Consider the following 27,912-nt stretch of genomic DNA (forward strand, 5'->3'; position numbering starts at 1 on the left):
ACTTGAAGGCAGCTTGTGTAACTGCCCACATACCGAAATCTCTAAATGAAGAGCTATTACTCACTTGCAAAAAGTTAAATAAGTGCCTTGTTAAGGATTCTGATCTGCCTAGTTAATATAAAAAATGCGATGGAAAATAAGCTAGAATTGAGGAAAGGAGCCTCAGTTTTCCCTCATCCTTTCTATTTTACTTTTCCCAGAGACCTAAATATGGGGCAGATGGTCCCTGACTTATTAAGCCCACTAATGGACTCAAGATCTGTTTGTTTAGAACATGACTAAGGCGTAAGGAATTGTGTCCAAAATCCTAATTTTGAAAGACCAAGCTTTCTGTTGAATAGGGAAATATTACTATCATGGTGACTCAGTGATTTTTAGAGCAACGAAAGAAACAAAGGGACGAGCAGTGGACCGCCTCCCCAGGAGTCACAGTCCTCCTGTGTCTGGGGTTTGAGGTACTTGAAGTCCTGCTCATCTGCATTCTATAGCCCACAGGCTTCCACACTCTATGTAGGATTGGTATTCAACACTCAACTACTGGGGCGCCTGGGCGGCTCAGTTGGTTGAGCATCCAACTCTTGATTTCGGCTCAGGTCGTGATCCCAGGATTGTGGGATTGAGCCCTGGGTGGGGCTCTGCACTGAGCATGGAGCTTGCTTGAGATTTTCCCTCTCTCTCTCTTTCTCTCCCCCCCTCCTCGCCCCTCCCCTGCTTATGTGCTCAAACTCTCTCTCTCTCTCTCTCTCTCTCTCTCTCTCTCAAATTAAAAACATAGAGGCACCTGGGTAGCTCAGTTGGTTAAGTGTCTGACTCTTGACTTTGACTTAGGTTATGATCTCACGGTTCATGAGTTAGAGCCCCACATCAGGCTCTATGTTGACAGTGCAGAGCCTGCTTGGGATTCTCTCTCTCTCCCTCCCTCTCTCTCTGCCCCTCCCCTGCTCGTTCTCTCTCTGTCTCACTCTGTTTCAAAAATAAATAAATAAGTACAAATGTCATGGAAGATTTGACTTAGAGCGCCCCAAATATCTTGTATCTGATTCATTTAATATTGTCATTCTGTTGGGTTATTCAAATTGATTGTGATAAATTTTTGTTGAGTTACTTGTAAGTATAGATGTTTTCCTTTCTTTCATGATCTCTTACTAGGACCATACCAGGGTGGGTGCAGACACGTCCCAGGACATCCAGCTCTTTGGCATAGGAATACAGCCGGAGCACTGTGAGATCGACATCGCATCCGATGGTGATGTTACTCTCACTCCAAAAGAAAATTCAAGGTAGGGAAAGTAAATGGCTCCTTCACATGCCGTTGAGCCTGGTTTTCAGAAACCCCATTCTGTCTGTTTGCTCACTTATTTCAAAGTTAAGACTTCAGTGGGTTCTTTTGCCTCAAGCAGCATGTGATTCCTTAGGTGCATCATCTTCAGTGGGAGCTTACCTGCAGGAGTCTCGTGGCCTGGGTGAGGGGACACAAATTGCTGCAAAGACATTTTGTATTTGCTTCTTAACAAATTCCCAGGCATGTGTCCAACTAGAAATTACTTTTTAATGCTAATTTCTTGGCTGGGTACATTACCAACCCAGGCAATTTCCATAACTTTTCTTTATATTATTGTAATAAGAACATACTATAAGTCAAAGTAATATTTATACATGTGTTCAGAAGTGAGTGTGTATGTTCTCACTCTCAAAAATAAATAAACATTTAAAAAAAAGTGGGGGTGCCTGGGTGACTCAGGGGGTTAAACGTCCGACTTCAGCTCAGGTGATGATCTTGCAGTTCGTTAGTTCAAGCCCCGCATCGGGCTCTGCGCTGACAGCTCGGAGCCTGGAGCCTGCTTCAGATTCCATGTCTCCCTCTCTCTCTGCCCCTCTCCCACTTGCTCTCTCTCTCTCTCTCTCTCTTTCTCTCTCTCTGTCTCTCTCTCTCAAAAACAAATAAACATTAAAAAAAAAAAAGGAGTGTGTGTGTGTGTATGTGTGTGTGTGCACCTATATAAGGGTCCCTTAAATATATAGATGATCATGAAAGTCAGCAATAAATAAGAAAGACAAAGCTTATTATATTCCTCTCTCATTTGCTTTGGAACTGTTTTTAGTTTCATTCTAGAACAACACTGCCCAATACAACTTTCTGAGATAATGGGAAAGTTCTATATCTGCTAAGACCATTTTCGTGCACTTGTGTATCAAAATATGGACAATGAAAATGAAGAACTGAAAATTAAATTATAATTCAGAGCTTAAAACAATAAAGGACACTGAGTGACAAGTTTCAATTTGTCATACTGCCATTAGATATTAGATTATAGATACATAGGTCTGGGTATCCATCCATCTATCTATATACCTAGATATATTAGGCTACTTAGATATCTTAATAAACTGGGCAGGTATTTTCCTTATAAACTGACAAATTTTTTTTAGGTAGAAGAGGTAAGTATTCTATTAAAAATTTTCCCCCAAAAACAACTTTTCATCATCCTTCTGGCAAGAATATGTGTATACATATAGACGTATAGATAGATAGGTAGATAGGTAGGTAGGTAGGTAGGTAGGTAGGTAGATAGATAGATAGATAGATACAGATACAGATACACACACACACCCACACACACACATGTATTCTAGTCTCATTTTCCACTTTTCTCAAATGAATAAATTAGTCCATAATTCCAAATAGATGGACACAGACCTTTGAAGCTTGAGTTAGCATCGAGTCATTTTCATTGGCAGAATAAATGGAGCATGTTAGTGTAAAATATACACACTCAGGGGCGCCTGAGTCAGGTGGCTCAGTCAGTTGAGCATCTGACTCTTGTTCTTGGCTCAGGTCATGATCTCACGATTTGTGGGATCGAGCCCTGTGTCAGGCTCTGTGCTGTGAGTGTGGAGCCTGTTGGGGTTCTCTCTCTGCCCCTCTCCCATACTCTCTCTCTCAAAAGATATTAAAAATATATACACACCAAAGTTTTATCTTGTTTGTGCATGACAAATTAAAAACATATGAGATGGTCTTTCCAGGGTATTTTTATCAATAAAAATTTAGCCCCTGTACTTGAAATATTACTGCAAAGAGAAGATTATTTTCCTGTGTGAGTTCTCCTTATTCTGTGACTCTTGAGCTAGAGAGTCTGGTCAAGATTAAGAGCTAGATAATGAGATTGTATGAGAAAACTAATTTATTGAAAAATTAAAACTAAGAATAATATTCATTTTTTTCTCCATCAAACTTCACCTGACAGTTCTTTAGCAAATTAAACTTTAATTAATTAATATCCTCCTAATTTTTTTCTTAAATACCAGCAAAATCTCTCTCTTTTTTTTTTTTAATGTTTCATTTTTGAGAGAGAGCCCACACACAAGCAGGGGAAGGGCACAGAGAGGCAGGGGTCAGAGGATCTGAAGCGAACTCTGTACTGACAGCACAGAGCCTGATGCAGGGCTCAAACTCAGAAACCATGAGATCGTGACCTGAGCTGAAGTCAGACTCTCAACCAACTGAGCCACCCAGGTGCCCCCAAATCTTTCTTTTTCATTTAAAGTTTATTTATTTGAGAGAGGCAGAGGCAGCATGAGTGGGGTAGGGACAGGGAGAGAGAGAGAATCCCAAGCAGGCTCCACACTGACAGCCCAGAGACCGACGTGGGGCTTGAACTCATGAAACCATGACATTATGACCTGAGCTGAAACCAAGAGTTGGACTCTTAATCTACTGAGCCATGCATGCACTGCCACAAAATCTCTTTTCTAAATGAAGGAAACATGTATAAGAACATTAGAAATGAAGGAAACATGTATAAGAACATTAGGGGTGCCTGGATGGCTCAGTAGGTTAAGCATCCGACTCTTGATCTCGGCTCAGGTCATGATCTCAGGGTTCTTGAGATCAAGCCCTGAGGGACTCTGGGCTGACAGCCCAGACCCTGCCTGGGATCCTCTCTCTCTCTCTCTCTCTCTCTCTCTCTCTCTCTCTCTCAAAATAAATAAATAAACATTTAAAAAAATTATCTGCACTAAAAATTCTGGACGACTTTTCATCTCCCCCTAAAAAAAGTCACAGTGGCAAGGCTTTTACTATGTTAAAAATCAGTTGATGAGATCTTCCGATCGGCAGGAAATCCTATGAAATCTGTTACAGTGAGTCATTCACAGCCCCTTGAACCCTGTAAGCTGTAGCATAGCTGTGAGGTGAGGAAACCTGTGCCCTTGGGAGACCAGCTCCAGATGTCCTCTGGGCAGAGTTGCAGCTATAGGGTTTGAGATGAATCTCAGATGCACAGGCCAGCACAAAGCCAGAGACACAGTGCACGTGATCTAAGGTGTGATTCGTGCAGTATAACAGACTCGGAGTCCTTTCCCCATCTCTGGCTATTTGTCTTATTTTTACAATTTGTTTGGTAGCTATTTAGGATTTAAGCCTGGTGTTCTTTTGTGTTTTCCCCAAGTTTCTATTATGGAAAACTTCAAACATATGAAGTAGAAAGAAGAGTATGGTGAACCCCTGTATATCCATCATTCAGCCTCAAAAATGAGCATCTCGCAGACAGTTTTGCTTTTATTTCTATACCCTCCACATCTCTCCCTCCCTCCCCTCTGGGTTATTTTAAAGAAAATTCCCGATAGTATAACTTTTTATCCATGAATGTCTCAGCTTGTATTTCTTTTTTTTTTTTTTTAAAGATTTTTTTTTTTCAACGTTTATCTATTTTTGGGACAGAGAGAGACAGAGCATGAACGGGGGAGGGGCAGAGAGAGAGGGAGACACAGAATCGGAAACAGGCTCCAGGCTCTGAGCCATCAGCCCAGAGCCTGACACGGGGCTCGAACTCATGGACCGCAAGATCGTGACCTGGCTGAAGTCGGATGCTTAACCGACTGCCTACCCAGGCGCCCCTCAGCTTGTATTTCTAAACAAGTGTTCGTGAATATAGCTTAAGTTCCATTATACCTAAAATAATTAACAATAATTCCTTATTAACCTTCATATATTGAGTCAGTGTTCACATCTCCCCAGAGGTATCAGAAATGTTCCTTTTCATTTGTTTCTTGAAATCAGGATCAAATAAGATTCAACCGTTGTCATTGGCTGTTTGTCTCTTTTAGCCTCCGGGTTCCTCCTCCCTCTGTCCCCACCCCCTTTTCCTTGCATTTTAGTTGCTGAAGATGCTTGGTTGTTTTCTGTAGTCAGCATTTTGCTCGTTGTGTCCCATGGCATTATTTAGCATCTTCCACCACCTTCTGTATTTCCTAAATTGGTATTTTGATATAACAGCTTGATCAGATTCAACTCAAATTTGGACAAGAAAATTCCATAGGCATTCTCGTGTATGTTTCCATCAGGGGCACATCATGCCAAGTTGAGGGATGTTGGCTGCCCTTGATCATCGTGTTTTGTTCTTTTCTTTTCTTTTCTTTTTTTTATGTTTATTTGTTGAGAGAGAAGGGGCGGAGGGGCAGAGAGAGGGGGACAGAGGATGTGAAGCAGGCTCCGCACTCTCAGTGCAGAGCCCATCATAGGGCTCGAACTCACAAACCACGAGATCATGACCTGAGTCAAAGTTCGACACTTAACCCACTGAGCCACTCAGGTGCCTCAGTTCATCACTGCATTCTGATCACATGTTTTGAGGGTGGTTGCAATTCTATTACTCCTTCTTTTGGTATTAGCAGAATATGTCTGTTGCGAGAAACTTCTCCATCTCTCATGGGCTGCTGGGTCTGGGTTCTGTGCTCTTTCCCACTGAACTGACACATTCCCTGGTCTTCTTTCAGGTCCTGTGTAAATGGCACCCTTGTGTGCAGCACTACCCAGTTGTGGCACGGTGATAGAATCCTGTGGGGAAATAACCACTTTTTTAGGTAACCTCTTTGGGTTCCCTAATATTTTCACTTTTTTTTTTTTTTTTACTGTTACCTGAGTGTAAAACAAGTCAATTTTCTCTAATGGTGGAAAACCCCACAGAATTAACTTACCTAAGAGGAAACGGCGAGACTGGTTGAAAGACTTTGAAAAGGAAACCGGCCCGCCAGAGCATGACCTGGACGCAGCCAGTGAAGCTTCCTCGGAACCAGACTATAACTATGAATTTGCACAGATGGAGGTTATCATGAAAACACTGAACAGCAATGGTAAGACCTTCCCTCCGATTCCCCCGTCTTGGGCAGCTCCTATCCCTTGAGGGATGTGCTTGCATAAAGTATCACTCTGAAACTTAGATACATAAAATTGCTAAATTCTTACAGAGGCCCCTGGAGAGGGGCTCATGAAACATCCCATGGCCTGATCTGCTTCCTCAAGTGTAACCAAGGAGTGGGTAGTCCCTTTTTTGAGCCCCTTGTTTCCAAGCCAGTTGTGGTAACATTTCCAAGGTCATAGAGTCCGGAAGGACTATGGTGGCATTCCTTTTCAAATTCCCCTTACTGGGCTTGTCATTTCTGAATCTTTCAGAGCACAAAAATCCCCAGCAGGGCATGAACCCAGGAATTTCCAATGGAATGTAATGGGTAAATAAAAGTCATGATATTTTGCTGTAAATCCAGTTGGAAATTATACCATCAAAGAGGCTTACATAGCAAGCCCGGGTAGCTTTTACAAAAATGATAGCCACGGGCTTTATAGGCTCTTTGCTTGACCTGCACACTGGCTTGTCTCAGACCTTTAAGGAAGAGATTTCCTTAAAGCATCATTTCTAGATCCCTTGATCCAGAAAGTTTTCAATGTTTGTTTTAAAATTCTTCTCTGTATCTAAAAGGAAATCCTTTACCTCTTCATAAACACTTAACGTGCATTCAGTAAAATCCATATCACATTCTGTCTTGATGGCTGTTTTATAAATGTGCCCCTTCATTTTCCATCTCTCGGTCTTCTCATCTCCAGGCTTGTGCCTGGAAACTCCTCTGTTACCAGGTACAAGGCAGCATTTCTCGGACCAGAACTGTGTGACAAGAAGTATAGCTGAGGCTACATTCAGGAGCCCCTGAGATGAGAAAGTCCGATCTCACTGTCCCATTCAGCTGTTCTTTGAGTACCTAAGGATCATCCCCAACTTGAACCAGGGAGGACCTCCAGGAGCCTCTGCCGGCCATGGTGCAGGGAGAGCATTATGTTTTCTCAGTCGGGCTCTCCCTTGAAAATGTTGACTTTTGCCCTCTATCTTTGAACCAGCCTATCTAGAAGAATGTGAGCATGGCTGGAGAAAGTCAGTCAGATCTCTGGCTTCTCAAATTGCAGATTCTGTTGCAGGAATAAAGACTCTGACCGTTTTATCTCTGGATTTTTAGCCCCAAGGACTCCCTCTTTTCAATTATAGAAATGAAGCCTGAAGAAAAGGCTAGATGGAGGAACAAGTGTGATGCATTCATATGAAGAATATAGAACAACCCCAGAAAAGAACATCAGTGAGACTGGGGAAACAGATTAGCTGCTGGGGCTTTGGACGCTGCACCCCAGGGTACACCATAGCTAGGGGTCAGTCTACTCTGCTACTTAGTCGCCCAGTTGGGGGGAATCCCAAAAGACATTCCAAAGTGATGTTGAGACACCAGCATCACATTGATGGCCCATTTTACAACATGCCTGAGCAACAAGTCTCCTGTGAGTAATTTTTGGAAGCCCCAGTGGATACAGGGTGTGACAGGAGGGTGTGGGCTCCACTCCAGGTGCAGGAACACCCATTGGAAGAGCCTTATTTCTCTACATGAGATTACAGAGTTCTGGGTGTCTCTGTTCTCTAACTGCAGAGTATCCTGGGGGTAGCAGTGGAATCCTCTGTTGTCCCACATCGTAGATTTCTAATTGTATTCAATCACTACCTTCCTATCATATTTATAGTAAACCCCTGAATAACAGATGAGTATTTAGTAAGTATTTGTTAATTCCTCCAATCCTCTTAGCCAAACCAATTAGTCACCGGTGACCTGCCTCATGGTATTAACATGAGTTATCTATTTGTATTCAGACCAAACCTTGTTCTCCAGTGTTGATTTTTATCTACTTAAAAACAGTGTTGGGGCGCCTGGGTGGCGCAGTCGGTTAAGCGTCCGACTTCAGCCAGGTCACGATCTCGCGGTCCGTGAGTTCGAGCCCCGCGTCGGGCTCTGGGCTGATGGCTCAGAGCCTGGAGCCCGTTTCCGATTCTGTGTCTCCCTCTCTCTCTGCCCCTCCCCCGTTCATGCTCTATCTCTCTCTGTCCCAAAAATAAATAAACGTTGAAAAAAAAAAAAAACAAAAAACAAAAAACAAAAAAAAAAAAACAGTGTTTCCCCCTCCCCACACTTCACCCAATTCCACGGGTAAGGGGAGCTTGCCTATGGGGCACACAGGACGTGCCCTGACTTAGTGCTGAAATGCTGGTGACCCAATGGTATTCACGCAATTCACCTCTACCGCTAGGTGGTTTCCCGATAATAAGCCTGTCTGCCTGGTGGTCGTCCCCCTGGTGGTCGTATTTGAAGATTCTCTTCCCTCTCATGTGGTTTCAGACGAAGCTCCTTCACAAACACTGGGAAAGAGGTTTTCACTGATTGTGACGTTAGCATGGGGGAGCTTGACCGGGTTTTAGCAGTGCTGCTGACTGATGCTTGTGCTGCCTGCTTTGGCAAAACTCCAACTAACACGATTGGGAAGAAGCTGAAGTTTTTTGCCTGACGGAAGCATTCTGAGGCATTCCTGACTGAGGAATGTGCCTTTTTAAACTGCGACCCCTTCCTCCCCAGGTCCCAACTCCATTGCCTTCCCATTGGTTAAAATCTAGTAGCCATTCTGTCCCTTATACATCCAACAGCACAAAAGTGCGATTGGTATCATTGGTACGATGACTAATGTCTTTATGACTGTTGACAGCAGAGCTGTTCAGGACATTGTACTTGCGGGTGGAGATTTACCTGCATTAAGCGTAGAATGATGTATTTTCAAATTTCTAAAATAAATAATGACCTAAAACACAATTCATTGGAATTAAGAGTAGAAGCAAACCTCGTATCTGTGGACAATAATGGGTTCTTCCCCAGGGTTCAGAATAAGAATCAGGCACTCATCTGTCTTCACAGAGTCATGGTAGCTCTAAAGTAAAGAGCAGTGAAGGGGCTGGTGAAGAGTCATTGAATTTATTCCATCTGGGATTAAAAGGTTAGTTTTTGTTTCTTGAGAGCTTTTTCCCCCAAAGGATCTACTTCCCTTCAATTTAGTGCATTGGGCATCTTGGTGTGAATGAATACCATCTATCACATAAATGCCTTCCAGCCTCTAACTATTGACACCCTCTCTTTTCTGTTCTTGGGACAGATAAATAAGTTTGAACACATTACATAGTTAACATACCAGGTAAAGAATAAACTAATGAAGAAGAGAGAACACGCTATGCCATAATAAATGCTATCATTTGTCTCTTCCTAAAACACCCACCTCTTTGGTATCGTGGCCTTAGGCACCAGGCTCCCTGAGTTTTAAAACCCTTCATTCAAGAGAAAGAAAATGATAAGGGATAAAATAAAACCGTAGGCAATGTTTTGATGGTTGATTGCTTGGTTGAGAATAGGCCAAGTAGTCTTTGGCTTCTGTCCTAGGCCATATCATAGAGTCAGGTTGACTTGCTGATTAGGATAATCTATTTTAAAAATATTCTGTATGGTGATAAAGGCTTGAAACTGGTTAATTAATTTGAAAAGATGATGTTATCGAATATGTCTAAGAGAAAGGTATTTCCAGACTTGGGTTGAGGTCAGAGGTTTAAAAAAGAAAAGGTAGACAGACAGAAACATCAGCTCCGTATCTCTGCCTTGGCCCTGGATAGCATGGCCTGTCCCAGAGTCCTGGGGCAGGCCTTACTGGGGATAGATGCTTTGAGTTGCTCTCTCTTCTGTATCTCCTGGTTGGTTTGTGGCCAGTGATGAAGCCTGGTGAATAGTAGGGTGTTACGTCATGGCAGCTGATAAAGCAGTTTAAAGCAACCTTGGTCACATGGCCCCTTCATTAGCACAGGACCTCAAGGGGAGATCCCCTCCACTTCAGCCATTTGGGACCATGTATATTTCTACACATCTCTGACTAACAAGGAGAAATGAGGATTAAATACCTTATCTAGTGTCTTTTAGCAAAAATCCTAGAATGTTCTAAAACATTGTGTTTTCCAGTGTTCTGTCTCTAGAAAAGATTCATAGAAAAGATTCTCTTGGAAATCAGGCTCCATGTAAGTATAAATGAATGGACCTAAATTTTAAACCTAGAGCCTGAAAGAGAAAAACCTAGAGCCTGAAAGAGAAAAAACATGTACTGTTTGAGAAGTACATTTATTAAAAATTCTGAGAGAACTTTTCTAACCCTTACATTTAAAACTTCTTCAGACTTCTTCTTTACCATATTATTCATGTGTTTTTAATAAATTACAGGACAAGGTCAGAAGTTCAGATGCTTTGGAATACGTAGATATTCTACTCTATGGGAAAGGTCTTCCCTTTCCATGGTCTGTCTTTGTTTAAGAGTTTGGTATTTTGGGGAGCACCTGGGTGGCTCAGTCAGTTGAGTCTGTGACTTTGGCTTATGTTGTGATCTCTCAGTTTGTGAGTTCGAGCCCTGCGTCGGGCCCTCTGCTGTTGGCACAGAGCCCACTTCAGATCCTCTGTCCCCCTTCTCTCTGCCCCCCCTTCCACCCCCTCAAAAAACAAATATTAAAAAAAGAAAAAGAGTGTGGTATTTTTAAGAGTTCATTTTCATCAGATTTTCAAGTAATGTATTTTAGGGACCCCATATTCAGGACTCTTGAAGAAAATCATTCTACTCTGAAAAAATGCTGAATTTTAGAATTTTATATAAGCAAAGAACAGTATTTTTTTTTTAATGTCTACTCTTAAGCAGAGTACAAGTTCTGAGCAAAACATTGGAGATAAGAATACTGTATCAGTCAATTACTAACTTGATGTCCTCCTCCCAGATAGTTCTCTCTGCTCTGAGTTCAAAACCTGGCTCTGTCACTCATTAGCTCTGATCTTAGGTCAGCATCTTTAAAATGGGAATGTTGGGGCGCCTGGGTGGCGCAGTCGGTTAAGCATCCAACTTCAGCCAGGTCACGATCTCGCGGTCCATGAGTTCGAGCCCCGCGTCAGGCTCTGGGCTGATGGCTCAGAGCCTGGAGCCTGTTTCCGATTCTGTGTCTCCCTCTCTCTCTGCCCCTCCCCCGTTCATGCTCTGTCTCTCTCTGTCCCAAAAATAAAAATAAATAAATAAGTAAATAAATAAATAAATAAATAAATAAAATGGGAATGTTATCCACCCTTAGTTTGTTGCAAGGCGTTCACGAGATGATGCATGTAATGCCTCTCCCTGAGTTGTAGCTGGTAGCTAGCAGAATTATTATTGCCATGTGGTTGTTATTTTTATTAAAACAACTCACCTGTGCTCTGTATAGCTAGTGATTTTTTAATTGCTTTCTACTTTTTGTTTTATATAACTTAACCTTATTTGTTAAGCTAACATACTATCTTACTGTTCATATAGAAAATGAGTATAACTTACATGTTTATTTCACAAATTGATAGATAGAGTCTTCTAGAAAAATCCATCAGTAGCCATCATTGGGTGGTATTTTTATACCCTCTTGTTATCCTCATTTCCCACTCTTCACCTTGGAAGTTAAACTGAGAGTCAAGAAGTGGGAATATAACATGAATGTCACAATTTGAATGACAGGCAAGGGTATGAACTCCAGGCCAGTCTGGGAATAGGAACACATCTCCTCCACATCTCGTGTACTTGACGGACATATTCACTGTGTTGGTGGTTTTCTTACTTGCCATCCAGATAGTCTGACCTGTTGTTTCCCTAGAGTCCACTCACTTAGAGACGCCCGTAACTTTCTCCTTTGGACATATGGTCAGTGCCTTCATCTTTCTCCACAGCATCCAGGTCAGTGGTCATTACCAAGCTAACGTCCTGCCACAGCCAGGGAGCCCTACCTACACCACAGCCACTGCTACCCATGGTCGTGGCCTTTGAACAACATATATCTATCTATACTTATTCACCACGTGTATGTTGCTGATCTCTTGATCTCCAAAAACAGAAAGTAAAAAAGAGCCTTTGAGTTTTGCGAGTGAACTCCCCCTCCCCTCCCCCTTCTTTCTCCTTTTCTTTTCTTTTTTTGGAGGTGAATTGCCTTCTTGAATATCAGCACCTGAGAAATGGCCAGACCATATACTCAATATTTTCAAACACGTTCAATGATCTACAAGATCCGCCCCCTTCCGCCACATTATAGAAATTCAGGAGTCATAAGATTTGTGGTTAAAATCAGAACTAAATGGGCATAGAAATGGACTACCATAAAAATGAAATCCTGTGTGGCTCTCTCTTGGAAGCCGTCTCAAGTTTCATGAAATTTTTCTCAGTGGGTCGAAGCCCGTTCCCTCTACCACCTGCTTAGAGTGGATTAATGATCCATGTAAACGTGAGCTCATCAAATTGAAGAAACGCAGTAGATGTGGGGAATGTTTACACGCAGGACATTTATCTGAAATGTTAATTAAAAGGTGGGTGGGAGGATGCCCCTCAGGCCGCTCCAAGAAGGCATCTGCAAAGACTAGCTTCCGAGCCAGGAGATGGTTCCTGCCTGAAGAGGCACCTGGCGGGCTGCCCTGTCGTAGCCACCCCCGAAGACACCTTGCCTTGTCTCTTGGCTCACCAGATCCAGTGCAAAATGTGGTTCAGGTCCTGGAGAAACAGTACCTGGAAGAAAAACGGAGCGCCCTGGAGGAGCAGCGGCTCATGTACGAGCGGGAGCTGGAGCGGCTCCGCCAGCAGCTGTCCCCGGAGCGCCAGCCCCAGAGCAGCGGCCCCGACCGCCTGGCCTACAGCAACCAGACGGCTCAGCAGAAGGTGACCCAGTGGGCAGAGGAGAGGTAAGAATGGGACCCCGGTGACCCAGAGGCCCGGCTCCAGGGCCTTGGAGCTTTGGGCGAGGCATGTGAAGGTGAGGACAGACCTAAGCAAGGAAGGAAATCTTAGTCCCGTGTCTGGTCATTAGCAATCGCCTTTTCCTGTCAGAGATGCTGTCCATCCTCGGTATGCTTACTGGGATGTTAGTCATTAAAGACCATCCCTCCCCCCTTACCCTTCGATAAAAATGGCACCAGGTTACAGTACCATTGTTGCGGGGGCTCCTGGGTGGCTCAGTCAGTTAAGCGTCCAACTCTTGATTTTGGCTCAGATCACCATCTCCTGGTTCATGGGTTCGAGCCCCCCATCAGGCTCCTCACTGACAATACAGAGCCTGCTTGGGATTCTCTCTCTCTCCCTCTGTCTCTGCCCCTCTCCTGGGCAGAGGCACTCCTTCTCTCTCTCAAAATAAATAAGTACAACTTAAAAAATATATAAGCATTAAAAAAAAAAAGAATACCGTTGTTAGATATTGAAGTAGAGAAAGTTGGGATTGTTCTTTAGCATCAAACCATTTCTTATTTTAAATTTCCCTTACTTTGGAGTCTCTTTAAATACAACTATGATATTAAGAAATCTAAATGTGAATTTTCAAAATTTGTGACTTAAAAATATTTATATCAGGGACACCTGAGTGGCTCAGTCAGTTGAACATCCGACTTCAGCCTAGGTCATGATCTCGTGGTTCGTGAGTTTGAGCCCACGACAGCTCAGAGCCTGGAGCCTGCTTCAGGCTCTCTCTGCCCCTTTCTCTGCCCCTCCCCTGCTTGCGCTCTGTTTCTGTCTCTCAAAAATAAATAAACATTAAAAAATGCTTTTAAATAAAAACAATATTTATCTCGGAACTGAGGTAGTGGTGGAGGAAACATCACCCGTGAGGATAGTAAATTATTGCTGAGTTCTGTTGGGTTCTCACTGCAGTCTAGGCGTGATGCTGATTTAGCACTCCCAGCAGCAGTGTGCAGCGGGAACAATTATCTCTGTCCTCAAGATAGGGCACTCAGTTTACATATCCTCCTCAGTAACCCACCTGGCCCCTGAAAAGGCCAGCATCTGAACCCAGATCTATGAGTCCCATTACTAACTCGTATGTTGTTACAATAATCTTAGTAACGAAAGTAGCACCTGACGTTTGCAGAGCATTTACCAGGTGCCAGGCACTAAGTGCTTTACATGTGTCCATCTCATCTTCACAACCGCTACTATATGTTATCATTTGTACGCCACTTCACACATGAGGAACCAGGCTGAGAGGTTGAATGATTCACCCAAAGTCATTCAGCTGGTAACTTATGACTGCGGGATCAAAGCCACGACTCCTGGGCCGGTACTCTCGTTCTTTCAGCCACACTGCATCTCTCACAAGCAATGAGATGCTTAAACCTGAGCCACATTCAGGGAAGAAGAAGAAGAGGGAGAAAAGGGAGCCCTAGCCTGCACAACAGGCTTGCTGCAGTAACGCACTTGATTGTTCTAAAGTAAGAGAAAAGAGTCAGTTACGTTTTCCCCAGGAGCTTTCTGCTCATCTGTCTGGATACCAAAGTATGAAGATTTATCCTACTTGTAACACATTACTCTTTATCTTTTACTGTGCCTGGGTAAAAGAGACAAAGGTTATCAGATAATGCTTTTTCTGAAGAGTTGCCTTTTCCACCTTTACTGTGAACTGGTGACTTTAATAACAGCGAGCTTGAAGGTAATTGGTGTGACTGGACCGACTGATACCCTTTCTCCCTACTTACTTCTTGTGTACTGAAGATTGTAAAAGACAAAAACAGAAAGATGCAACAGAAAAGGTAGATTTTTGTTTTGTTTTAAAAATATTTTGTAATGCTTATTTATTTTTGAGAGAGAGAGAGACAGAGCATGAACAGAGGAGGGGCAGAAAGAGAGGGAAACAGGGGTGCCTGGGTGGCTCAGTTGGTGAAGCGTCTGACTTTGGCTCAGGTCATGATCTCATGGTTCGTGAGTTCAAGCCTCGCATCGGGCTCTGCGCTGACAGCTCAGAGCCTGGAGCCTGCTTTGGATTCTGTCTCCCTCTCTCTCTGCCCCTCCCCTGCTCACGCTCTGTCTCTGTCTCAAAAATAAATAAACATTTAAAAAAATTTTTTTAATAAAAAAATTTAAAAAAAGAAAGAGAGGGAAACACAGAATCTGAAGCAGGCTCCAGGCTCTGAGCTGTCAGCACAGAGCCTGGCATGGGGCTCGAACTCATGAACCATGAGATCATGACCTGAGCCAACGTCGGATGCTTAACCATTGTTTTTAATGATTGTATTTTTTTTCCGTCAAGTGTTAAAAAATTTTTTTCCACTCAATTCCAGATTCTCTTTGAGGCTCTAATTCTTAAAAGGAAGGAGAGTAGCAAGGATGATATTTGGAGCTGTCATTCAAGGAGATGAGAATGCTACAATACGGATTTCACCAGGGTCACTGGATAAAATTAAGATGTTGTTAATGATGGGCTGTTATATTAGAAGCTGGGACTCTTACCTAAATAAGTGTTGATGGCTTGTGAAATATCAAAGGACTCATACCTAAGTAAAGGTTGTGGGGCTGAAAATCAAGTATATTTAAGAGCTAGTGAGAATTACAAAGAAAACCAGAGATGTAGTTACTCTTTCTGCAAACTTGCAATGTATCATAGAGCAAGATATAAATATGTGAAAATTACATCACAATAGTCCGTTAAAAAACAGTTTTATCCAACAATAGGAAGTGTTTCAACCACATAATTATCCCTCTGTCATTGATCCCTCATCTGAAAATAACTTCCAGGAGCAGGAAATCAGCTTCATTCATTGAAGTGTTCCCAGTGCCTAGAACAGTGGTGTCTTTGGTAGGTGCTTTGCGAGTATTGACTGTGTGAAATTACTGAAGTGATAAGTGTGTGTGTGCTTGGGCAGGAAGCACAGTAAGGGAGGTGGTGGTTAGTAGAGGGTGGGACCCCCATGCCGTGGGGCTTCTGCCGCAACTTCATGGAGGATGAAGGACTTCAGGCGAGTTTGAAGGGTGGACACTGGACGGGCAGACAGAAGGCGGGAAGCATTTGGATGGGCACGCGGGCACAAACAAATGAGAAACCGTGGAGAAGAGGAAGGTGTTTTGCGGATTGCATGAGAGCTGTTTTGTTTGCTCCAAGAGGTGAGTTGTATAGGGGTAGGGAGAGTGAAGTCCAAAGCTGTCCGGTAGGGCACACAGGTGCCTGCAGATTTATCCCAAGCAGGGAGAGGAGGTTTTGAACTGAGGGCTGGCCTGAGACAGGCAGGGGTTTGTGTGACTGGTGGTGTCAGAGAAAGAGCCTGGGGGCTTTGAGGCTACCAGGGGTTATGAAAGCAATAGAGAGATTTAGGGGATATTTAAAAGGAAAAATCCACAGAAGGCTTTTTTTCTGGATGTTGTAGAAAAGAGAAAAGGCTGAGCTGGCTGAAAAAGAGTCAAGTCCAGGGAACTGAAAAAAAATGATATCACCTAGGAGAACCAGACAGACAGGATCGGTGTGCCCTACGTGTTAGGGTAACTTCAGATTAACATCTTTGCAGGTGCCTCAGTGTCACTTTTGAGGTGATGAGAAAGGGGTAGAGACTGGGTATTCCAAGCTCCCCATTTTCCTATGAAGTAAGGGCAGGGGGTGTATAAATGGTAGAAAAGAGAAGGTAGATAAGCATTCTGCTAGTCTGGATTACCTTTGAACCCACCTGTGGAACCAGAACTCTTCCTTTCATTCAGTGGGTACTTCTGGGGTTTCCCACAATGGGCCGTGCACCTGACCACACAGTTCTCCCCCTGGGGTGCCTGCAGCTCCATAGGGGACACAGACATCAGTCAAATAATTACACAAATAAATGAGAAATTATAAATACAACACATCTACGGAGGCAAAAGATGTGGGGACTGAGAGGGCACGTAATGGCACATAATAATGTCCTATTCAGCGTCAGAACGTTGGAGAAGGTCTTATCAGGAAGTGCTATTGTGTGGACTTGAGGAAAGAATTCCTGCTAGCACAGAAGTCCCGCTTCTTGCCTTTTACCAACTGAAGAAATCATGTGAAACACTTTCTCCTTATGGACTCCAGATTTCTGTCTCCTGCCCCATTCCCCTCCCCACCAGCCCCAGAAGCGCACAAAAAGTCGTAATCAGTTCTTTTCCCTAAAGGATTCCTTTATTGGTCTTTTGGCAACAGCATATTAAAATAGAAGTTTTCAGATGTTAGGGGATGTAAAACATGGTTTTTAGTTAAGTCCCTCTACGTATTTGCTCCTCATCAGCCGTTACCAACAGGAAAAAAAAATGGTTGAAAAATATTGCCTGGAAGGAGTTGCCTACCACTTTCTAAGAACACGACTCACTCAGAAGCAGAATTGGTTTCCTTTTCTTTTCGGAGTTTCTCATTTCCTTTTCTGCTGCCCCACAGGGATGAGCTCTTCCGCCAAAGCTTGGCAAAACTTCGCGAGCAGCTTGTGAAAGCCAATACCTTGGTAAGGGAGGCAAACTTCTTAGCTGAGGAGATGAGCAAGCTCACTGACTACCAGGTGACTCTGCAGATCCCTGCTGCAAACCTCAGTGCCAACAGAAAGGTAAGAGTGCTTCAAAAAAAAAAAGAGAGAGTAAAATGTACAACAGTATGTACTATAAGACAGCAGACAAACCTGACACCCTAAAGAACATCTGTGAGGGGCGCCTGGGTGGCTCAGTCGGTTAAGCATCCGACGTCGGCTCAGGTCATGATCTCACGGTCCGTGAGTTCGAGCCCCGTGTCGGGCTCTGTGCTGACTGCTCAGAGCCTGGACCCTGCCTCGGATTCTGTGTCTCCCTCTCTCTCTGACCCTCCCCCGTTCATGCTCTGTCTCAAAAATAAATAAACGTTAAAAAAATTAAAAAAAAAAAATCTGTGAGGAGATGCTGATATGAGCCAGAGTATTTATTCTTTTTAAGACTTCCTATCTACTAATATAACATTGTATGTCAACTCTACTTCAACAGGAAAAATTTTTTAAAAAACTTCCTCTATAGACCCCCCCCCCCTCGAGTAAATATGCTCTTAGATGTGTTAAAACTAGAAATATATATAAGTAATTCCTCTTTTCTCTGTCATGTAAATGCCCCCTTCTGGAATGGGGGGATAGGTGCCAATTTCAGAAAGGATTCTACAAGAAAGGAAGGCTTGTTGGGGTATCTGGGTGGCTCAGTTGGTTGAGCGTCTGACTTGGGCTCAGGTTATGATCTCACAGCTCGTGAGTTCGAGCCCCGCGTCGGGCTCTGTGCTGACAGCTTGGGACCTGGAGCCTGCTTCGGATTCTGTATCTCCCTCTGTCTCTGCCCCTAACCCACTCGCATTCTGTCTCTGTCTCTCTCAAAAATAAATAAACATTAAAAAAAATTTAAAAGAAGAAAGGAAGGCTTGTATAATACCTTTTTTCCGTGCACAGAATGACTCTTTGCAGCCTTTGGGAGGTTTCCTGTCATTTCAACTCGGAGAATATTTCTTTTAAGGAGAAACTTCAAAAGACAATAATTTTGCATCCATTTATGTTTCCCCTGGCAAGCAAGCTAGAAACGAGTCAGGAAGGATTTCATTACTCTTTCTGCATTTTAGTACTTTGGCCAAGCAGTTCTTTGAGAAATTTATGCTAAGTCCATAGTCATAGAAATATTCATAAAGAGGGGCACCTGGGTGGCTCAGTCAGTTAAGCATCTGACTTCTGCTCAGGTCATGATCTCACAGTTCATGAGTTTGAGCCACACATTAGGCTTGCTGCTATCAGAAAAGAACCCACTTCATATTTTCTGCCCCTCCCCCCTCTCAAAAATAAATAAACGTTAAAAAAAATTTCATAAAGATCATGTGCTTTTTATACAAGGATGCTTATCATAATGGCCTTTATAATAGCAAAAATTTAAAGTAGTCATGATGTCGAACAATAGAATAATTGATCAAACCAGTGTGCATCCATAAAATAGATTTCTATGTTTCCATTAAAAATTGTGTCTATGAAGAATATTTAATAGCACAAGAAGGTGATCATAAGATAAAAACTGAGGAGGGAGGATCGGGATAGGAAATTTAGTTTTGTTTGGTTCTGATTATGATAAAAAAAAAAACCATGCACGGGTATACCTACAGAAAAGGGAAAATAAGCCAGAATATTCCCTCTCTGGTAGAATTTCATCTTCTTTCTGTGTATGTTTTCTTCACACTTGCTGCTTTCTAATAATATATATTGTTGTAACAATCTAAGAAGTCATAACAAGACTTCATTTGGTTTCATTTGATTTGTTCTTTTTGTTTCCTTCATTCTGCAGAGAGGCGCAATTGTGAGTGAGCCAGCTATCCAAGTGCGGAGGAAAGGAAAGAGCACCCAAGTTTGGACCATCGAGAAGCTGGAGAATAAATTAATTGATATGAGAGACCTTTATCAAGAATGGAAGGAAAAAATTCCTGAGGTAAAAGAGACAAAATGGAAAGGAGATTGGGCCATGTTGAAAGCACAGAGCGTAGGTGATTTCACCATCAGAACGCACACACGCATGGCGGTGAATTTCTGTAGTCAAGCTTTGGACATCGATATTAGAAAAGTAATGTTGGGACACCTGCATGGCTCAGTCAGTTAAGCCTCCAACTCTTGATCTCAGGATCATGAGTTTGAACCCTGTGTTGGGCTCCATGCCCAGCATGGAGCCTACTTTTAAAAAAGGCACGGCAGGGTGGGGGAAGTAAAGGAATGTAGAAGTGATCTTGAAAAAACTTCTAAGTTAGATGTTGGATCAGTCATAAAACATGTGATCCCCACACGGACAGAAACTAAATGAAGAGAACACATAACATGTTCTTATTTGGCTGCATTTTTGCTACATTCCAGGTGATATGAAAGGGAACAAAGTAAGTCCGTGCTGTTTTGTCAGTGTTGTGACAAATGCACACGGATGGAGCCAGGTTGGATTTTTGTATTCATTAGCATATGTTCTGGCTCCCCTAGCTGTGATAATGGCTGGGGAGATTACGAAAAATAATTTTAGAAAGCACAATCCATTTTTTGGATGCTAGTAATGGAAAAGACGACTCGGTGAAGGAAATGAGACAAAGCACAGGGAATGCAATGAAAAAGGCTATATGCGGGGTGTGATAGGGAAGACGAGGGTGTAATTGAGCAAGAGCCCCTCCCATATGCCACTTTTATTTATGTGACATGATTGTAATTTTTACTTCTTTTTAATTTCTCTGGATAAATGCTTTCTTCTTAAATCATTTTTAGGTGCTAGTTTTAAATAATATTATTCAAGTTGATATTTTGTTTCTTACTGGCTCCCCACCTGCCTACCCTACCCATCAGGCAAAGCGTCTCTATGGGAAACGAGGTGACCCTTTCTATGAAGCCCAAGAGAATCACAACCTAATTGGCGTGGCTAATGTGTTCTTGGAGTGTCTCTTCTATGATGTGAAACTTCAGTATGCAGTTCCTATCATCAGCCAGCAGGGGGAGGTAAGGACAAGCCAGCCTGGGAGGAAATTGACCCAAGTGGGAGTGTGTGTGTGTGTGTGTGTGTGTGTGTGTGTGTGTGTATCTGATTTAAGTGATGCTCTTGAGGCAGATCTAGGGTGAATAGTCAGGATCATACTCTTTCTTCTCTACTAATATCAATAGAAACTCTAAAGATTAAATCATGGTTTTAAAAGATATTCATACCCATTTTTTAAATTTATGGTTCACAAGTTTTTTTGATTTTTGTTTTAATCAAATTAGAAATCTTTTGGAAACCAGCTTCCACTCTGTTGCCATGTTCATCTCTCTTTTAATCTCTTACCTTTGTGATACATCCGAGTTCCTTCTCGGTCCCTATGTGGTCTTCACCGGATAGAACTTGGGAGCAAGTTGTAAATAAATAAACTTAAAAAAATAAATAAAAATGTGTTGATTCTCAAAAAATATTGAAAAAAAGCTTGAGAACCCACCTTACCTTCGAGCTGATTTTTCCCATTTCCCCTTTCTCCCTCCTCTAACGGATTCCTCCATATTGGTCTCACTTGTCCAATGCCATCGGCTAATTTCTCTCAGGTGCTTGGTGCCAGTGCCAGTTGCTGTGTGGAGGTTGGGTCCGTGCTACTTTTACAGTGGAGCCTCACGATTTAAGACGATGGCAGCACTGTCCCCTTCATGACTCCAACCATTGCAGCCTTGACCTGTGTCATGAAACATAACTTGGGCTAGTTGTAGCACTCTGAGGGAGCAAATTCTTGTCCTTTAATTCAGTTCTGTGCCAACAAGTGTAAGAGACGCACCACTAAACTAGCACCTCTCCAGAGAACCACCAGGATGTTGAAGAAATTGTAAGCCTTTGTGGTTCCTCCTGGGATAGGTCTCACTCCCCCTGCTCCAGTGTGAGTTACCCACCCATTGAAGAGAGCAGACGCTCCGTGAGCCTGGTGACCACGTCTTTTGGCTTATTGCGATAAATGCAGTGCTTAGTAGCACAGTTCGGGGCATGCAGCCGATTTCTGGGTGAAGTTGTCTCATAACAACCCCCACGTGTGTCTCTACTACTTGTTTCGGTATTCCAACTGGGCAGGGATTAGATCAGATGAACGAATATACGAACATGGAAAATAGATGACTCCAGGTAGGATATGATAGCTGTCTTTACTCTGTTCCTGTGCTGCCTGTAAAGGATAAGAGTGAAGATGACTCCAGAAGGCAAGTGGCAGAGAAGCAAATTTGGCTCAGAGTCAGGCAGGGTGACTGCAGGGGGTGAGAGATGGACTGGACCGGCCGTGGAAGGGGTGAGTTTCCCATGGCAGTAGGGGCGGGGCCGCTCACCTGCTCACCCGGGAGGTGGCTGCGTGCTCTCTGTCCAAGGTCAGGTTCCCCGCTGGATGCCTATTAACCCGCAGGCGCTCTGGTTCCTGCCGCAGGTTGCAGGGCGCCTCCATGTGGAAGTCATGCGAATTACAGGGGCCGTCCCGGAGCGCGTGGTGGAGGACGACTCTTCTGAGAACTCCAGCGAAGGTGGGAGCCTCGAGGTCACGGACATCAGCGGGGAGACTGTTCACCGAGTCAAGAAGCTGACTTGCCGGGTAAGGGGACAATGAGATGGACGGGTGCAGAGGAATGACCTTGTTCATGCCAAACAGTTCTGTTTTTCATAGAGCATCATAAATGTTAACCTTCCTAACCGTAAATACAACGGTGGGCAGTACTTTCTCCAGAAGTATAGCACCCTTTCTGGTGACGCTTGATGAGATTTGAAAAGTCCATGTGTATTGGCGGCACCTGGGTGGCTCAGTCCGTTAAGCATCCGACTCTGGATTTCGGCTTAGGTCATGATCTCACGGTTGGTGGGATTGAGCCCCACGTTGGGCTCTACGCTGACAGCTCGGAGCCTGCGTGGGTTTCTCTCTCTCCCTCTCTGCCCCTCCCCCTCTCCCTCAAAATAAATAAATAAACTTAAGAACATTAAAAAATAAAAGTCCATGTGTATCTGGCATGCGGGGGGTATGTATTGTTCAGTGAATCCTGCTTTTCCAATAAAGGCTGCATCAAAAACTCGGTCACTAGGAAAATGTTGGAGGTGTGTGCCTTTGCCAAGTTTACACATGGTAGTTGTGGTACTCTGGTACGGATTTGTTGTAGGCGGAACCCTTGATGAAAGGATGCCAGATATTTTCAGATACCAAATGGATAACTGATTTATGTAGCTCTTAAATTTGAAGAGCTCTTACATTTGAAGCAATGCACAGTTTAATGTTTCTTTATGGGAGTTATATTGCCTTTTTTTTTTTTTTTTTTTTATCTCTTCAGGTAAAAATTAAAGAGGCAACCGGGCTGCCCTTAAGCCTCTCAAATTTTGTCTTCTGTCAATACACATTCTGGGACCAGTGTGAATCCACAGTGGCTGCCCCAGTGGTGGACCCCGAGGTGCCTTCCCCCCAGTCCAGGGACGCCCAGTACACTGTGACGTTCTCTCACTGTAAGGTATGGGCACCATGAGGAAACGAGCTACACGGGAGGCAATGGACCTGGGTGCAGTTCAATAGGTAGAAGTTTCCCTGTAAGAATGTTTAGTAAATGTAATATGTGTCTTGGACTTTTTAACCTCAAAATGTATTTCGGTACAAATTCCAATAATTTAAAAGTATTTAAAATAAAATCTGAAAGGCCTCTACCTGAAATCTTACACCCTGTGCCCTACAACTTTTATATGTGTGTGGTCAATGCATGTTCACACAAAAACGGGCATAGATACACTCTTACCATCACGCACGCATAACGTCTTTAAAAAGTTTTTTACAAAAACTGTGGTCATATTATACATGTTGCAGAATTGCACCTTTTAATTTAATTTTGTTTCGTTTTTATTTATTTTTTAAGTAGGCTTTACACCCAGCATGGAGCCCAGTGCAGGGCTTGAACTCACAACCCAGAGATCAAGACCTGAGCTGAGATTAAGAGTCAGACGCTTAACTAACTGAGCCACCCAGATGCCTCCCACTTCATTATTTTATGTGAACTTCTCAACATGCAAGTTGCTGTAGATATTTTAATTCTGTTGAATATGGGATAGCCTTTTGTTTTTGTTTTTTTAATGGCATAGTGTTTTAAGCATAGCATTTCCAATGTGGCATATGAGTTTTTAAAGAAAATGTAAATGGACAAGGTGAATTTTTGGTGTCTGTTGGCTATTACCATCTTGTGACCATCACCTACCCTTCCTGGCTTTCACATCAGACTGCCAACAGGTTGTTTTTGACAGACAGACTCTCTTCTGTGTAATTTTGTTTTTCCTTGCACAATCCTTAACAAATACTCCAAACCCCTTCCTTTGGAAATTGTGCGTTTTCTTTCTGGTTCTATACCTATCAAATTTCACATAAGTAAAGACTGTCAGGTCTTTCTTTTTCTGAAAATAAATGGCCCACTTTTTTTTCCACCTGTATTCACCCAAGTCTGTTTCTGAAAACCCATATTAATTATTTTTTTTGTTATTTGTGTCTGAATACTCTTAAATATTCCCCATCTTTGTTTGGATCCACAAAGCTATTCATGTAGCAGTATGAAACCTGAATTTTAAGTACATTCTGGTTAACAACTGGTTTGAGAAACACTAGTCTCAGGGACCTTGGATTCACTGTGTGACCTTAGGGTTTTTTTCGTAAATAAAATGTGTAGGTTGGGGTGCCTAAGTGGCTCAGTTGGTTGAGCGTCTGACTCTTTATTTCAGCCCAGGTGATGATCCTAGAGTCATGGGATCGAGCTGCAAGTTGGGTTCCACACTGAGCATGGATCCTGCTTGGGATTCTTGCTGTCTCTCTCTCTCTCCTTCTGCCCCTCCCTCACTCACGCACACATGTATTCTCTCTCTCTCTCTCTCTCTCTCTCTCTCTCTGTCTCTCTGTCTCTCTGTCTCTTAAGAAAAGAAAAAGAAAGAAAGGAAACCTATGTTTGAAAAAAAAATAAAATGTGTAGATTGTACTAATTGATCGTTAGTTTGTTTTCCTTCTAAAATTTTGGTTCTGTCTCCAAATAAACTAGATAAGAAGGTAAGTAGTAGAACATTCAGTATAGCACAGGTCTTTCTAGAAAGTAGAGCCACAGGGTTGTCTTCACCTGAGATTTCACTGAGTTATTGCTGGAAAGAAGCATGGCTTGGTCCCTTGCCTGCCACAGCGTTCAGGGTGATCTACCTCTCAGCCCACTCGGCATTCATGCCCTCACGCTCCTCTGTCTGCATTTTATGATGAGGAATCAGAGCAGGAGAGTTTGAGAGCAAGAGCACAGACCCATGAAAATAATCATACGAAATTTAATTCTGTTCTTAGTCTCCCACGCCATCGCAAGGAGCAATCAGATGTTCTTTTTTTACGATGTGCTGATTAGTCCAAGGCAGCAGGAGATCAAGTGGTCCTTCAGAACCCAGAATGAACCCGGTGTAAGGAAGCAAGGATTCACTTCTGCATCTCACAAGCTCTATGACATGGGACAGGTTGCTTTCTCCAGTGTCCGCATTGCCTAAAGAAAGAAATTGCATTAAATCACCTTTTCCTGCCCCTTCCAGAACTAATGTTCTGGGTCTTGAAAACCGTACAGGTGGTTTTAAGGTTGGGATCAGACTAACAGCCTCCAAAGTGAATCTCTATGAGGCTAAAAGGCAAAATGGAAATTTCACCCAATTGCTTTATGCGTGATCCTTGTCACTCTTTCCTTGCTTCCGCTTATCCCAGGACTACGTGGTGACCGTGACAGAAGAGCTCCTGGAGTTCCTGTCAGATGGAGCCCTGGCCATTGAGGTGTGGGGCCACCGCTGCGCTGGGAACGGCAGCTCCATCTGGGAAGTCGACTCTCTTCATGCGAAGACAAGAACATTGCATGACAGGTTTGTACTTGGCTGAGCTGGGTGCAGGGTCAAGGCTGGCACTAACACGGAGGCTAAGAGGAGGGGTCCCCAGGCCTGTGTCTTCCTCTGTGAAATGGGAACGATAAAAGGGACTAGCAGTCATTGAAGACATTCAATGTGGGGAAAGGCAAATCCTTTTGAGAAACAGGACTAAAACAGCTACGTTCCTACCTGGGGAAATAAAACCAGCCTTGGGGGTGCCTGGGTAGCACAGCTGGTTAAGCATCCGAATCCTGATTTCAGCTCAAGTCATGATCTCACTGTTCATGAGTTCGAGCCCCGCGTCAGGAGCCTGCTTGGGATTCTCTCTCTCTGCCCCTCCCCTGCTCATGCTCTCTCTCTTTCTCAAAATAAATAAATAAAACTAAAAAGAAAAAAAGAAAATCTATATGACATACATAGCACAGTGCCCAGCCCATAGAAAGTGCTCAGTGGATGGTGACTCTTTTCCTGTTACTCACAACGTCCCTGGGCAGTGACACCGTTGTTCATGGGAATGTGATTTTGCAGGTGGAATGAGGTAACTCGAAGAGTAGAAATGTGGATTTCCATATTGGAATTGAACGAGCTAGGGGAATACGCCGCAGTGGAACTCCACCAGGCCAAAGATGTCAACACAGGGGGCATCTTTCAACTCAGACAGGTACCCGGCTTGTTTTTGTCTGTTTCGTGTGTCCTTTTTCGTCCCACTCGTAACACACCGTTTCTGGGAGTTTTCTAATTATCTGCCTCTGTGTTCCCGTTCCTCTTCCCTCCATCCCTCACCGTTCCCATCCCTGGTGCCCACTGCTGCGTCGCGCCCCTCCCATCCCACCCCCGACCTCTGCAGGGCCATTCCCGGAGGGTACAAGTCACAGTGAAACCGGTGCAGCATTCAGGGACACTGCCGCTCATGGTGGAAGCCATCTTGTCTGTGTCCATTGGCTGTGTCACTGCCCGGTCCACCAAGCTGCAGAGAGGGCTGGACAGTTACCAGGTAAGACAAGCCGAGCTGAAGCGGTATTTAACGAAGATTGGTTCATGAAGAACTAAGGCAGTCGGTGAATGTGACAGAACTCCTTGCCTTGACCTTATGTCTGCACCCTTCCCGTCACATTTGCATCCTTTTTACTAGACTTAAAATACTATATTGGTTTTGTGTTGATTAATAATAATTTTATTTATAAGCACATGTATGAATGCTATCTTACTCATTTACTTTAGGTGGATTTTATATCTGGCCCCAGTTATGTTATGTCGGGTATTTGGCATGGCTGCCTGGCCTGATCCACTTTCGTTACTATAAAATCGCCCCCATACACAGGCATAATTAAACAGTTCTTTGAAAGCCTTTTTTTTTTCTTTATTTAAATTAAAAGTTGTCCTCACGATCGTTTTTGTCCGTTAAATCCCCCCTTACTAAATCTTCTGTTCTCTTTTTGAAAAATTAAAAGATAGGAGGGCCCCCGGCTGGCTTTGTTGGGGGAGCATGCAACTCTTGATCTTTGATCGTGAGTTTGAGCCCCACCTTGGGTATAGAGATTACTTCTAAAAATAAATTTAAGGGGCGCCTGGGTGGCTCAGTCAGTTAAGCCTCTGACTTTGGCTCAGGTCACGATCTCACAGTTCATGAGTGTGAGCCCCACATCGGGCCCTGTGCTGACAGCTCAGAGCCTGGAACCTGTTTCGGATTCTGTGTCTCCCTCTGTCTCTGCTCTTCCCCTGCTTGTACTCTGTCTCTCTCTCTCTCTCTCTCTCTCTCTCTCTCTCTCAAAAATAAACATTAAAAAAAGATTTAAAAAATAAATTTAAAAATAAATATTTATAAAAAGTAAAAGATGTGAACATCTAAGAATTGGTCTTCTTACTACCAATCACAGCTCTCATCACTCCTTGAGAACAAACTTTCAGATCAGGAAATTGCCCCCAGTGGCCTGAGAGAAGGCCTGTGCTTCACTCAGTCCGCAGTTTACAGGCGGGTATGAATTAGGAACTGGAAGAAGCCACCCGTGCAACTCTGGCTTCCTGTGAGCCACATGTGACTGGGAGCACTCCCTGTTGTAACAGAAGGAAACGTTTCTCTGTGGGGTCTGGGCAGAAGCCGCCCATCTGGAGAATGATCCACCTTTCATCTCAGCTTCCTTCAGTTCCCTGGCTGGCATTCAGGCGGAGACTTCTCTGGAAGCTCAAAGGAACATTGGCAGGGTGCCTGGGTGGTTCAGTCGGTTAAGCGTCTGACTCTTGATTTCGGCTCGGGTGATGATCTTACTGTCCGTGAGTTTGAGCCCCATGTCGGATTCTGCACTGACAGTTCAGAGCCTGCTTCAGATCCTCTGGCCCCCTCTCTCTGCCCCTCCCCCACTCACTCTCTGTCTCTCCCTCTCTCAAAAATAAACAAACATTAAAAAACCTCTTTATAGGGGCGCCCGGGTGGCTCAGTCGGTTAAGCGTCCGACTTCGGCTCAGGTCATGATCTCACGTTCCGTGAGTTCGAGCCCCGCATTGGGATCTGTGCTGACAGCTCAGAGCCTGGAGCCTGCTTCGGATTCTTTGTCTCCCTCTCTCTCTGACCCTCCCCCATTCGTGCTCTGTCTCTCTCTGTCTCAAAA

At 43.6% G+C, this 27,912-nt stretch overlaps 1 protein-coding gene across 8 annotated transcripts in view; it reads left to right on the forward strand.

The window, feature by feature from the left end:
* Window positions 1-27,912, forward strand: part of KIF13A (kinesin family member 13A) — a 216,264-nt gene that overhangs the window by 154,341 nt on the left and 34,011 nt on the right. For 4 of the 8 annotated variants that reach the window (XM_043590738.1, XM_043590739.1, XM_043590740.1 and 1 more), the window contains exons 14-26: window positions 1,150-1,280; window positions 5,779-5,865; window positions 5,969-6,135; window positions 8,399-8,518; window positions 12,684-12,897; window positions 17,352-17,514; window positions 19,241-19,381; window positions 20,269-20,418; window positions 21,846-22,007; window positions 22,732-22,905; window positions 25,152-25,303; window positions 25,835-25,967; window positions 26,154-26,300. In XM_043590738.1, coding sequence (XP_043446673.1) covers window positions 1,150-1,280; window positions 5,779-5,865; window positions 5,969-6,135; window positions 8,399-8,518; window positions 12,684-12,897; window positions 17,352-17,514; window positions 19,241-19,381; window positions 20,269-20,418; window positions 21,846-22,007; window positions 22,732-22,905; window positions 25,152-25,303; window positions 25,835-25,967; window positions 26,154-26,300 — 1,941 coding nt within the window. The remainder of the gene's footprint in view (window positions 1-1,149; window positions 1,281-5,778; window positions 5,866-5,968; window positions 6,136-8,398; window positions 8,519-12,683; window positions 12,898-17,351; window positions 17,515-19,240; window positions 19,382-20,268; window positions 20,419-21,845; window positions 22,008-22,731; window positions 22,906-25,151; window positions 25,304-25,834; window positions 25,968-26,153; window positions 26,301-27,912) is intronic. The other 4 variants (XM_043590743.1, XM_043590744.1, XM_043590745.1 and 1 more) reach the window with 1 other exon arrangement.

This window comes from Prionailurus bengalensis, chromosome B2 (assembly GCF_016509475.1).
Source record: "Prionailurus bengalensis isolate Pbe53 chromosome B2, Fcat_Pben_1.1_paternal_pri, whole genome shotgun sequence".
Lineage (NCBI taxonomy): Eukaryota > Metazoa > Chordata > Mammalia > Carnivora > Felidae > Prionailurus > Prionailurus bengalensis.